The sequence below is a fragment of the Athene noctua genome, chromosome 4 (genome assembly GCF_965140245.1).
Source record: "Athene noctua chromosome 4, bAthNoc1.hap1.1, whole genome shotgun sequence".
Lineage (NCBI taxonomy): Eukaryota > Metazoa > Chordata > Aves > Strigiformes > Strigidae > Athene > Athene noctua.
This window is the reverse complement of record NC_134040.1, coordinates 69344950-69358671: the sequence shown is the minus strand read 5'-3', so window position 1 is coordinate 69358671 and position 13722 is coordinate 69344950. Positions and strand designations below refer to the sequence as shown.

The 13722-nt window shown below is 37.8% G+C and overlaps 1 protein-coding gene across 5 annotated transcripts in view; it reads right to left on the bottom strand.

The window, feature by feature from the left end:
• Positions 1–2240: 2240 nt before the first annotated feature.
• The window catches only part of FNIP2 (folliculin interacting protein 2), a 50506-nt gene continuing 39024 nt past the window's right edge, over positions 2241–13722 (bottom strand). For all 5 annotated transcript variants that reach the window (XM_074905689.1, XM_074905691.1, XM_074905692.1 and 2 more), the window contains 5 exons: positions 11835–13152; positions 10891–11047; positions 8585–8785; positions 4774–4889; positions 2241–3578 (listed from right to left, as the gene is read on the bottom strand). In XM_074905689.1, the coding sequence (XP_074761790.1) occupies positions 3500–3578; positions 4774–4889; positions 8585–8785; positions 10891–11047; positions 11835–13152 (1871 nt within the window). In that variant the 3' untranslated portion in view covers positions 2241–3499. The remainder of the gene's footprint in view (positions 3579–4773; positions 4890–8584; positions 8786–10890; positions 11048–11834; positions 13153–13722) is intronic.

The window sequence follows — 13722 nt, the reverse complement described above, 5'->3', positions numbered from 1 at the left end:
AAAAAAAAAGAAAAAAAAAAAGAGTCTATATTCAGCAGTTCAGACTCGATTTTAATTTAGGTCCTTTTAACTGAAGTAGAAGTTATACTTGAGGGATAAGAGATAATTTTGCATAAACTTTATATACAACAGTTTAGTGTGTCTGAAAAGGGGTTTTGACTTTAAGAGTAAAGATGAATATAATAGGGAGTGGGGAAGATCAATCTGTAACTGGAGGATGCCATTAGAATTGTGAATTACAGAACCAGTGTCTATAGAGTTTCTTTTGGGCAGAAGAAAGTTGTATACATTAGTTCAGAATACCTACTTAAATTAACATGTTTAGATCTTGGTATCATTTGGGGCTAAAGAATCTGTTTAAATCAAATACTACAATTTAGCAGTTCATTCCTCCCCTTTGTGGATGAAGGTTTAGTCTTGTCTGAAAAAAGCATACATTCTTTAAATGTAAACTGCATTTATGTGGGATTTTGGAAAGACTGTGCACTCCCACTTAACCAAGAAAGTATGTATTTAAATTTACAAAAAACTATGTAATACTGATAAAACCAACTTTGGAATATTTGAAAATTAAGCTACATTATCAACTTTAAACACATTTGTACATTCATATCACTTTTCATCCTATTAAAATAAAATCAGAAACATGCCCTAAAGATGTCTAACAACACATCTGTAAGTACTTACATGCTGCGCTAATTTACATAAACAGCAAGATGCTACCAAAAACAAGACTTAAGAGTCAAAAAAGCCCTAGAAGGTGGAATCCTGTCAACTGAGGTAGTACATTTGGTGGAGGGAAAAATATGTGTTTAACTTTCTTAGTTAACTCTCTAGTCTTTTAAAGGTAATAAACAGCTTTCACTGTGGATTTTTTTTCCCCCAAAACTAAAACTGTGAGAACAAGATAGTTCATCATGTAATTTCTGAAAAGCAGCAAAATGTTAGAGAAAGCAGCAAGAACTACAAAGTTTTAGCCTGGGCTGAAGAAAATCCAAGTTCTTTTCACCACCGGCTCAAATGCCATCCCTTAGGTTAATTTAATGTTTTGCCAAAAGGCAGATAAAAAAAAAAAAAAAAAGAATTAAATAGTTGATGTAGTAAAATCAGGTGTTACTGATAATAGTATTAGTCTTGGAATCACTGAGTGTTGTCTGACCTTTGACCTCCTTAGTACACTCTATAAAAAAGCATATTTCTATGTTTGCACATATTTCTTTGAAGAATTGCCAGAGCCTGTTCAGATAAAAACCCAACTAATACTTTAAGAGAACTGGAATTGACTTTCAATGAACTCAGCTACTATTTAAGAGTGACATGAAATAGGGAAAGCACATGAGGATTTCTATATCCACTCAGGGAAGCAGTTTCATAATCTTGCACACGCACACATTCTCATCACAGCAGTAGTTTATGAATATGTGCCTTGCTCTACGGTTCTCACTTTGTCTTAACCTTGTGGATTAGAGAGTGATGTCTGCTAACAGTTATATGCAGAGGTAAGTTTACTTTCCAGCAGATAAAAGGATTCACAGACCAAAAATATGAAATGTTTGCTTAGTTATAAGCAGTAGGAGAAAATCTGAACCATTTTAGCCTTTTTAGGCAGAATAGTAGGGACAAGTATGAAAATGCAATAAAAGAAACATCTGGAATGTCAGGTCAGAAACCCAGCATATAAGGAACAGCTTTAGAAGCGTTGTATCAGAATATTAAGTATCCCTCCACTTGGAAACAACCTCTCTTCACAGTAGGTCAGTCTACCTATTTCCCTCAAAAAGCAACACAAGGTTAATCAAGACTTCCATCACATTTAAACAAGTCACAATATGCACATTTCATTATTTCAAATCATTGAAAGTTTACTGTAGAAAAGTCCAAACATCAAGGTAGTAGGAAATAAAAACACTTTTAATAAAAGTGTGTCCCTTCAGTGTTAAAAATCTGTAATCACCAACGAGGAGAACTTACAACCAGTGACCAGGAGTTTCTTATTAGAATTTACTATTCCCAAGCAATTGTGTTGCTATCAATTTGCTTGCAAGCTGACAATTTCATACACCTCATTCATGCTGGCTCACAACAGAATGGTCCAACATTGAGTTTTCTGTTTCTTTAAGAATGTTTGTTTTGATTCTTTGTTCTCTCCTCAGTCTGATCCATAGTTTCATATCCAGCTTAAGAGTGCTTTATGAAAAAAAGTTGTATTTTTTTTACATTCACGTTATCAACCACATGAAAACATTAAAATACAAAATTTTATTTTGCTTTCTAGAAATACAGAAGGCCAGTATCAGCTAGTGGAGAAGTAGTTTCTGGTCTCAGAGTAGTTAACCTATTAAGGAAAGGCACCCAGATGATAGTTCAAGATTTCTGTAGAATCAAAAAGGGTAATTGCAAACATTCATAGTAATATCAAATATCGGGGTTTCTCCCCTACATTTCATTTTACTTCAAACAATGCTCCTCTTTTATTCCTAGAGTGGTAACTAGTAGCTGGAAAAAGTAATACTTTTGACTAAAGGTTTGGTGGGGGGGTGTTTGTTATTTTCCCAATAAGATTGTTTTCAGTTTGTGCCAACTGCTTGGTGTACATGCGCACAGACACGCGCTAACAGCACTGGTATCATACAGAAGGTTTCTCAAATTCATACTCCTCAGAGATAGTAATACTTGATGACACCAAGACACAGGTTTAGTTCCCAGGACTACAGTCACACAGAAACTCAAAAGAGTTGTTGAAGTTGCATCAGCAACAAATGTAAACTGAAATTCCATAAGGCTTTCCAACAAAATCCCTATCTCAGAAATTCATTCCATTCCACTTCTAGTCATGGGCTCATTTGAATGCCTCCTCATTAAAACATAAGCAGCCACAGCTTTCTAGCCTCATCCTTAATGGGAGAAGTCACATCACCTCATGTACACCTCCACTCCCACATTACATTTGGCTGCTGAATCCAGGTTCTTTGTTCCGAGCCACCACTTCTACTATACTCTGCAAGAAAATCATGTCCCATCTAATACACTTGTGTATAGGAATGTTATATACATTAGTTTACAGCTCCTCTTCCTCGTCAGCCAAGAAACATACAGCACACCACACTTGCAAGCGTAGTATTATGAAATCCATTCTAACCCACTTGTTCTTTTAACTGTGACTTCATGGTTTTGAGCAGCGTTTTGGACGGCAGCTCCTGGTCTGCCACATAGTGTTAACTTTTGTCCTTTGAATAAAAATAAAATGCAAGGATGCAGTCACTTTCTTGATTTAAGTCAGAAGTGAGATTATAAGAAAAACCTGAATGCCTTTTACGTTATGTAAACTGAAGTCCTCCGATAAAACATCCGGTTGAAATCAGAATCGAAAGGTGGGAGAATGTACAGTCATCACCTGCTTTCCTCAGTGTTCCCCTTTACCAGTGTTTGGCACCTCTTTTCTTCATTCAACATTCCCATTTTCTTTACTTTAAGGGAATGACTATCCTGAGATTTTAATTTATAAGAGTATTTGAGCAACATACGGGGAATGTGTACTTGCTATAGCAGCCAACAAAGGCAAGTCATTGGATTCAATCCTAGAAATTAAGAAAAAAAAAAAAAAAGAGACAGACTTTAAAATACACAGTCACCTTCACAAAAGAAGATAAACACAAGATATTTTTCATCCACTTTAAAGAAACTGGAAATGTCTTGCTATAACCGAGTTCATTGTTTAATTATTATTTATTGTCATTAGTCATAACATACCAGTAAAGGTAGGTAATAATGTTTAAAACCAAGAAGCATGCTACTATTTAGTACAGTTTGTGGTATATTATATCTTTTGAGGTTGAAATGAAAACTTTTGTTTGTTTACTAAGCCATAAGCCTTAGCTTGTAGTCTTACAGTCAGTGGGCACCAATAAGACCTGTTCAAGAAAGTGCTAAACATCGGTTTATGGGAGACTGCATTTCATGTTTTGAATATAACTCAGTCCACCATATAGTAGCACATTTTTAACCAAAAATGCCCAAAAGATGCACTTATTAATTATGTAATAACAGAATGTCTCTCCAATGCACCGGTCAGTTACCAACCACTTCCAAATGTAAAGCTGCTAAGAGGCCAGAACACGTGTATGTATTTATACACATATACACACACTGAGAAAAGTGCTATTTCAGGGTTTCACAGCTACATTTCTCAGTATGAAATCTTAACAGTGTGGATAAAGATAAATTAAGTTCTAGCTACAGTGCTAAAACTTATCTTCTTGGGAACATGTATTCACTTCTTCCCCCTTCCCCCTCTTCTGATGTCAGCAGGTGCATCCCTAAAGGTTGTGTGCTAATCAAGTACTATTATTAGAAGACAACTGCCAAACAGGGCACCTGTCTATTTTCCTACACCTGCTTTTTGAGAACCCTCGATACAACTGCACCACCTAACTTTCCAAAAATTCTCAAGTACTTGTTGGCATGAAGTTTTCATTATGGAGATCAAGACAGAGTGGGAATAAATGCATGGATAACCTCCTAATGACCAAAATCTAAACTTCTGTCATTCTTAACTCTTCAGAATGAAAAGTAATTTTTCTTGCTGTAGAACTGTGCTTCCTCCTGATTTCCAGTTGGCTCAGCAGAACCCATTTTTACACTTACATGAAAGAGGAGAGTGCTAAATACGAAGTAAGAATCAAGTCCTCATGGGAACAAGATGTCAACATCAGAAACTGAAAACAACTGCCCCAAGTTTTGCCATTGGTTAAGACCGATACCCGCAATACTCACCCCAACACAATTCCTAGTTCTTTTACATGCACTCTTGTATGTCCTCGCAGATATTCTGAAAGCATTTTGCTTTTGAGATACATCTCTTGTAGTCTATCCTCAAGATGCATTATGCACTGTAAACACAGACCAGAAACCTCAGAACGGCTTAAGCAATCACATGCAAATTTTACAGAAATGTAAGCATATAATTTTAGCTTTTATCTTAGCTAGAACATCTTTCAAACCAAATCTCCACTCCAAAAATCCAGAAGCAGCAATTGGTTTTGTTTCAGCGGTGCTAGCTACATTAAAAAGTTACACTACCCCCTCAAAGGGGAATTCCCTCATAGAACTGGGGCATTCTAGTGTTTCTGGGCAGCAAGTTTGTTGCACAAACTGCACATCGCTTTTCCACTCAGTCAGCCACAATGTTTCTGCTGACCTAAAATAGTTTTAACCAGGTTCAAAGACACTCAAGACATCTAAGAGACAAACCAGAATACTAGGATCAAGATGTCTTTGTTATAAGTCAGTACTATTTTTTTTCTGAAACTCACTTTAGACAACAGTTCCTAAAAATAGCACTTTAGCTCTAGGAATCTGCCATTCAAGAAACTAAGACACAAGAAGTATAAGACACCCTTATCTTATTTGTCATAAAATTATAGCTCTTTTGTTCACTGCTTTACTGTAAAAGCTAGGTTATGAATCTTCTTTAGGCATTTGTTTTTATTAGTCCTAGGTACTTATAGTTTAAAATTGCTTAAACATTTGATGCTGTTTGCCAAAAGGTAACAGTTCAAGTTGAATTACCAATTTAAGTACTCCCCTTTTCTTTCAGCAGGAACATGCTAAAAATGAATATTATTTTTAAATACAGTCATGTGATGCATGGTAATTTCTCATACACCAACTGCATGAGAGGCAGATGGACCTCAGCTTCAAAGAGAAACAAAAGATTTTTTGGTAAGACAAGATCAGTAGGTAGGATGTCTTCACAAGGTGAGTAGGTAGGATGTATTATCAGGTGTTTTGTTCTAGGACAAAAGGTACATTCAATTTGATATATTCCTTCTTTTCACAGGAATGACCACTTCAAAGAAGTTAAATTAGTTCAGCTCTCCAAACTCCAGGAGATGAAGGCAGGAATCGCATGCAGAACCACACATTATCAAATATATAATCATCCGGCAGGTGTAGACAGCAATTAGAAACAGTAGCAGCAAACAGCTTCAGGCCATCGTCCAATGTACTTTTGAAGTTGAATGAAAATCACAAGTATTAGAAATGAGATCCCGTGAAACCAGTTTTGCTAATTAATGAGCAAAAGGACAACTCATGCCTATAGATAGCCTACCATGTATTTTTCTGATGGTCTGGAGCAAGATGAAGATTTTTAACAATTCTCTGAGCTTATATCAGGTCTTAATCATGGAAGATAGAGGCATTTAAAGAACCCTTGTTACATAGTAGAATAAGATCACTGCCACTAGTGGAGGAGAGGCAAAAGCTTTTTGAGAGGAGCTTGATCTATTTGCTTCAAGCAAGTTTTCAGTCAAGTCATTATAATCATAACACTTCTGATTCTAATTGAAAGGGAAACATTCTTATCTTTACCATTCCAGGTAGCCCAAATGCAAAAAGCCTATGAACACTTCCTCAGTGGTTCAGGGGAGCATGCAGCTAATTCAGAAACTAGCATTCAATATATTTCAATTCCAGTAATCATGCTGAAAGATTATGGAATTTTTTTTTTTTTTTTTTAAGTTGTAAGCAACTATGGAAGAATCCCACATTATTCTAGAAGAGAGATTCTTTACGTAAAATTATCTGCTCCTCCTGAATGCCAGCAAAGAATCAAAAGACATTTTTCCCCATAAGCTTGGTACTTGAATCCATTTTGTTCAAAATGTCCACATTAAGCGAGGTACAGAAGTCTTTTTTTTATGTTAGCTCCCTCTGCAGCTTTTCTCATTGACTAAACACAAAAAGTCAAGTCACTTCTAATAATAGAAAAGTAGCTTAAAATGAGTTTAAAGGTGCATGTAAAACTTTTGACATATTGCTGACATACAGCAGTTGCACTCATCACTTCCCTCCTGCCCTGACATACTGCAAAGCTCTCTGCAGTATGGTTACTAGTTTGAAATGCCACAACAAAGATATCACCACTTGCCTTTCATCCAGTCTCAAGCTGGGTTTTGGTTTTTGTTGTATCACAAAAAACCCAAAAGACTTATTCATCTGAACAGTAACTGCATGTAAAGAAACACGCACTCCTAAAGGAAACTTCAAACATACAACATTATGCTCACTCTGATCAATATTAGTACATATGTTTTTGTCAAAATTTAACTCAATAGAATCACTAAAATAAAAAAGTCACACTTCTCCCCCTAGAGTTTAGTGGAACACTTAACTTCCATACACTGATGGTTCTGTTTTAGCAAAGAGCTATAAAATCCACTGACAGAAGGATCAAAGTGTCTCTAACGTGTCTTATAGAAAATTTACAAACTACTAGCACTGCCACTTCACTGTTTCTTTTTGAGAAAAAAAAAAAGAAATAAATAAACCCTGAAAAACACTCCACCTCCAAACCCTTCTCACACCACACAAAGCATACAGAAATTGCATACAGAAACCCCAAAACAACACTGGAAAGAACACTTCAGTTGCAAAATCAACAATTCAGTTTAAAAATGTCAGAATTTAAGGTGTTACCATGCAAGTGTTAGGATACTATTTTAATCCAATTACATTGGGGTTTTTTTTTTGATGACCAGAAGAATCCAGGGACAACACTGACAATGTATCCAACATATTTTGCCTAGCACTTGACTTCAAGAACTCAGTGTAATCAATACCAATAATTTTATCCAAAACAGTGCCAACTAATACTATTTTACAGCTGTTAGTGTTTAGCTTTATCTTCCTCTTCCATCTGCTAGCACAGGCTTCCTACAAAGTTTCTCAAGGCTATCTGCTGAAGGACAAATCAATTGCAGTAATTGAAAGAGGGGTTACTCCTGAAAAAAACACCCCATCTCCTGCCACCCACAATTGTGCACTAAAAACTATTATAATTACCTCTGTCAGACTTGTGGGTAATTTGTTGTAGTCAGCAAAACCAGCATTACTGATTTGCTCTGATGAATTCCACTACTAATGAGGACAGGAAAGAATGCTGGGGGATAGGGAGTACACAATATGACAAAGTAACATCCCCTGCTGCAAGCCACCCACCCTCAGGTGTTTTCAGGTTTCAGACTCCTCCCAACAATCCTATGGAGACATCAGCAAGGCTGAGACAGCACTTGCTGACAGGCTTAGCTAAAAAATGCACAGAAGAAGGGTCAAGTAAACACACACATAGGCACAATTATTTGGGGAGGAGAGAGAAGAGGCATCCACTGCACGGGGCAGGATACAAAACTCAAGAATACAAAGTATTCTTGTATACCAGGAACAGGCTTGGGTAGATAGAAGCTTCAACAACATAAAGTGTAAAAATTATACTAACATAAAAATAAAAGCCAAATTTAAGAGCCCTAATCATAAACGCATGAGGACTTTGCTAAAATTGCCTGAACAACTTTAGTTTTGGCATATGTATTTTAGATTTGATTAACGTTAGCTACTCTACCAGATATGTTACAGATAAAACAGTACCTGTTACTGGACTGTAGCATGCATTCATTTAAGTAAGTTGTACCAACTCTGCATTATTTCAGACATTAGTTTATTGGTATAGAAACATGGTACACAACACTCTGCATTTTCTATCTAAGCTAAGAAATTTCGTTATCTTCAGTAAAGAAATACTTACAAAGTCAGCTGGGACGTTGAGTTTGTAAAGCTGTAAAATAGACTGCAATAAACTGGATACTTGACTTGAAACCAAAACATCCTTGCCTAACTTCATATTGTCCATCATCTTTCTCTGGCTTGTAGCTACTTGAACGTTCCATTTATCTGTGTCTGCAATAATGCAGACAGCTTCTGCTATGGGCTCATCTAGCACAGGATGCTGCAACAAATACAAAATATAAACATTATGTGACACTTTCACATACATTTCCACAACTTAGACTGAGATTCTGCTTTTATTCACACTGAGGCAGGGAATAAGTGATCCAATGAATCTTTTTGTCCAACAGGAAAACAAAGACATCTCAAAAATGATGAGGAATACCAGCTTCAGTGACAGAGTTTACATTCACCAACGTCAGGTCAGTTAAGTCTTAACTGCCAATTTGATCAAGGCATTTAATTCTGTTTATTGATGATCTAGATGAGGGGATCGAGTGCACCCTCAGTCAGTTTGCAGATGACACCAAGCTGGGTGGGAGTGTTGATCTGCTCGAGGGTAGGGAGGCTCTGCAGAGAGACCTGGACAGGCTGGAGCCATGGGCTGAGGCCAACTGGAGGAGTTTCACTGAGGGCAAATGCCGGGGGCTGCCCTTGGGCCACAACAACCCCCAGCAGCGCTACAGGCTTGGGGAGGAGTGGCTGGAGAGCTGCCAGTCAGAGAGGGACCTGGGGGTGTGATTGACAGCCGGTTGAACAGGAGCCAGCAGTGTGCCCAGGTGGCCAAGAAGGCCAATGGCATCCTGGCTTGTGTCAGCAATAGCGTGGCCAGCAGGGACAGGGAAGGGATCTGACCCCTGTACTCGGCACTGGTGAGGCCGCCCCTCGATTCCTGTGTTCAGTTTTGGGCCCCTCACTCCAAAAAGGACATTGAATGACTCAAGCGTGTCCAGAGAAGGGCAACGGAGCTGGTGGAGGGTCTGGAGCACAGGTCATACGAGGAGCGACTGAGGGAACTGGGGGGGTTTAGTCTGGAGAAGAGGAGGCTGAGGGGAGACCTCATCGCCCTCTACAGCTACCTGAAAGGAGGGTGCAGAGAGCTGGGGATGAGTCTCTTTAACCAAGTAGTAAACGATAGGACAAGAGGGAATGGCCTCAAATTGTGCCAGGGAAGGTTTAGACTGGGTGTTAGGAAGCATTTCTTTACAGAACGGGTTGTTAGACATTGGAATAGGCTGCCCAGGGCAATGGTGGAGTCCCCATCCCTGGAGGTGTTTAAGAGTCGGGTTCACGTAGCACTTAGGGATATGGAGTAGTCGAGAATGGTCGGTGTTAGGTTAATGGTTGGGCTAGATGATCTTCAAGGTCTTTCTCAACTTAGATGATTCTGTGACTCTGTGTAAGTAAGTAGTGCTTCACAAGTCACGACTCCAATTTTTTTTTTTTTCCAAGTATTCCACCTTCTCTAAAAAGATGATTCTTCCAAAATGAAAACTGTAGTAATTAAACTGATCGAGTGATGGTGAAAGTATATTTAATGTTCCAGAAATATGTGAGAGATTTCACCATGCACAATCAAGGCAGGGTATGTATGAAGAGACAGTATTTTATTAGACCAATCTGATGTTGTTTAAATTTACATACATACTCATCACTTTCAGATAGTACATGAACTCATTCTAGCAGGATGATTCTTAATTGCCAGAGAGAGAAACTGTTGACTAGTAATAGATGAACATTTAAAATTGCATACTAAGGTCACAGTGACTTAGTGAAAGGTTAGTTATAAGTTAGTTATATAATTTAGGAGTACTTAGAGAACAAAGCAATGTCTACCTATAGACAATTGTCTACCTGTAGACAATTACTTTCTGTAGTCAGTTCTGCTGAAGTCTAGTCTAACATAGGCCTCCACAAGGCTTCATCTCCCTTGCAACACATGCTACTAAGTGGCAAAATAAGATGTTTCAACTTGCATATAATTTTTATGAAATATAGATGATTCTGTCTGCTACTGTGACTGAAAAGAGAAGCAATTTGATGGGTTTTTTTTCCTTGTTTGTAACTCAAAGTTGTGAACAACTTTTTTTGTGTTTATCTTTGAAGAGAAGCCTTAAGAGAGGGTAAAGCAAAGCACACATGATTCTTGCATGAACAGTCTTTGCATACAATGAATTAAGGGCTTACATTTTTTAGAAGGAAGACATGTCAGGTGTGGCTGTTAAGAACAGGTAAGTAGAAAGAAGCCTATTCAAAGGACTTGCTTCTGTAGATTTCAGTAATATCACAACTCCCACTATGACTTAGAACAGAACTTTAACTCACATGCATTGCATGAAGTAGGTCTGCTAGTAGACACTGCTTGAGTTTTTCATCATTATTTATTCCATGTAGCACTAGATCAGGTATATATGTGTGACAGTAACCACCTAGAAGTGATCTTCCAAAATTTTTCACGCATTGACTGCTGATTGTATTTGACCTGAAATACAGAAATACAAAGCAGATAAGATTCTTGCTCGACAAACTGCATTCAGATTTTACATTAGTTTAGATTTAGGTTTATCACCCCTGTTTCTACAGCAAATATTAATCAACAATTGTATTCAAAATACAGTAAACCAATTACTGGTGCTCTTCGAAACAATGATTTTAAAAGCTGAACTTTAACAGTGTATTGATTCCTTCAAATTTATGAAAAGACAAACCTACATGTATTACAGCTTGTGGTATGTATGAGCTCTCTGTTCTGCACCTAACAGATTTGCTAAATCTGAATTTTCTTCAACTCAGCCCAAGTAAACTCTTTCTAGATACCTGCCTTAAGCATCAGCAAGTTTCGTGAGTAACTGCAAAGTTCAAAACTTTTCAAATAGGATGCCCTTATTTATTTCACATCTGTCTTTGATTTGCCAAACATGTCAAATCTAAACAGTTGTCAGTTTAAGCAAAGTTCTGCTTGTCCTCAGATGTTCTGTCTACATGTATACATTGTTTCAGGCAGCTTATATAAAAAAAATTTGATCACTTATTAGACATTTGAAGAACACCTTTGTCACAAAACTTTGCTACCTAAGCCTGCCCATCTTTGTTTTCTTTTTGTCAAGTCTGTTTACAAGGATCCAAACCAGATCAGGGTCTGTAATGAATTTGTTTGCAAGGAACTTTGTCAAGATCCCAGAAGATTTCAGACTTGAAACCCTGACCATCTCTAAAGTAACAACAGCTTTTGACTCCATTTAGTTCTAAATTAATTTAAACTTCCTTACCTTGGTAAAGGAAGTTCCACTTCTGCAAACTCTTCAAGTCTTTTGCTGACATTACCATGATGCACTTCATCAGGGATACAACAGTCACCTTCTTCATCACTGGCTCCAAGGGCACTGTCCGAACTCTCATTCCTTGGAATGTCCCCTTCAACTCTGAAGGAGATTTTCCTTTCAGCATCCCCATAGGGGACATCTTTAGCACCTACTTTAGGGGAATCCTCTTTGACAGCAGAACCTACTTCCATGCAGCCATGGGAACAGTTCTCCAGACTGCCAGGACATAAAATTCTAGTTTCTTTTAGGCTTGGCAATTTTACAGTTTCTATATTATCTGTGGACAAAAGTGGTTCACTAGATATAGTGTTCACTAAATTCGTTTCAGTTCCTTTACTTTCCATACATTGGTTAAGTATACTCTCCTTGCCCTCACAATGTGGGATTTGTGCATAACAAACATTATGTTTACTGAAGGGTATAAAGACAGCTTCACAACTTTCTTTCTGATTCAGGGAAGCATCCACAGTCAGATTTGTGGAACTTGAGGCACAATGTATCACCTCTGGATTTCTTCTGAATGCCTTCAGACTTTCTTCCATTTCTTTTCTATGAGTTTCTAAGTCTGACTCTGGTGATGCAGAGCTTCCAATCTGAAAGGTGACCTTTTCTAAGTGTGAACTCCTGTGGCCAGTCCTTTCAGGACAAGGTAAAGCAGATGACCTACTAGACAATTGCTTTTCCACTTTTCTCTCATTCTGGTTCTTGCTCTTCTTTATATCCATTAAATCCTCCAATTTAGATGGCTCTTCAAAGTGGTAGGATACGATTCCTGTATCCGTGACAGTTCTTTTCCTACCATCACCTGCTCCTTTATGAAAACTGCTAGTTAGACAGTCGACAGATGCTTCGGAGTTCTGACTGGCCTTTCCTATCACTTCTCTCTTTTCTTTTGAAGAGGCTGAGACAGCATGAGTGCTTTCTGGGTCATGTACCCACTCTGTAATACTATTGTTCTTACTTCCATCATTCTTTGGAGGTAGGATTGGAGGCACAAGAGCAGGTTCATTTTTAACAGTGACAACTACATAATCAGACTCCTCTACCTCTCCTTTTTCTAGTGCAGTTGTGATCTTGCTTCCGTTTAGCACTTGCTCTCCTTCCCCAGCCTTCTCACTCCATGTCAGTTGATTTTCCTGCAGCTCAGAGCACCGAATGAAGTAAGTTAGAACATAGAGCAAGCGCTGCACCAACTCCTTGCGTTTTCCAACAATAACAGTTCGAGTCAATCTAACTGGAGAGCCTATGGCACCATAGAGATCACCTATAAAGGAAACCAAAAATTTCACATGCTTATTTTGTTGTAATATAAGCTATACTATGTAAATTCAACACACTTTGAAACAGCATTTACTATGGACAGAAATCAGTTAAATTTCTCCCACGGTTAAGTTCCTAAAAGTTTAAAACAAAGAGTAACAGAAGCAGTCCCCTAGCACTTCTTACACCTCTCATGTCCAGAAGGGTTTTGGTGTTTTTGTCAAGGGATTAGCTGCTATTGCTGTTTCCTTCTGTTCAAAACCACTAAGCCTTTTATTTACAAGATGCCTTCAATATTGTCACTTGAAAACTGACACAACAGGTGAAGATGAATACAGAACCAGCTAAACTGTGAAGCCAGCTATACTATTTTCTATTTTTCTACTTATTTTCTTTCACAACAAATTTACGCTGTTTTATTGCAGTCCCATTTTCTGTTAAATGCAGGAATTTTCATACAGATAAAATCTAAATTATATTTTTCAGGATTAAGATATCAAAAAAGCATTCAATATTAACTTAATAGATAGAGGCATGTAACCATCTTACTGGGCAAGACACATGCACTTCTATG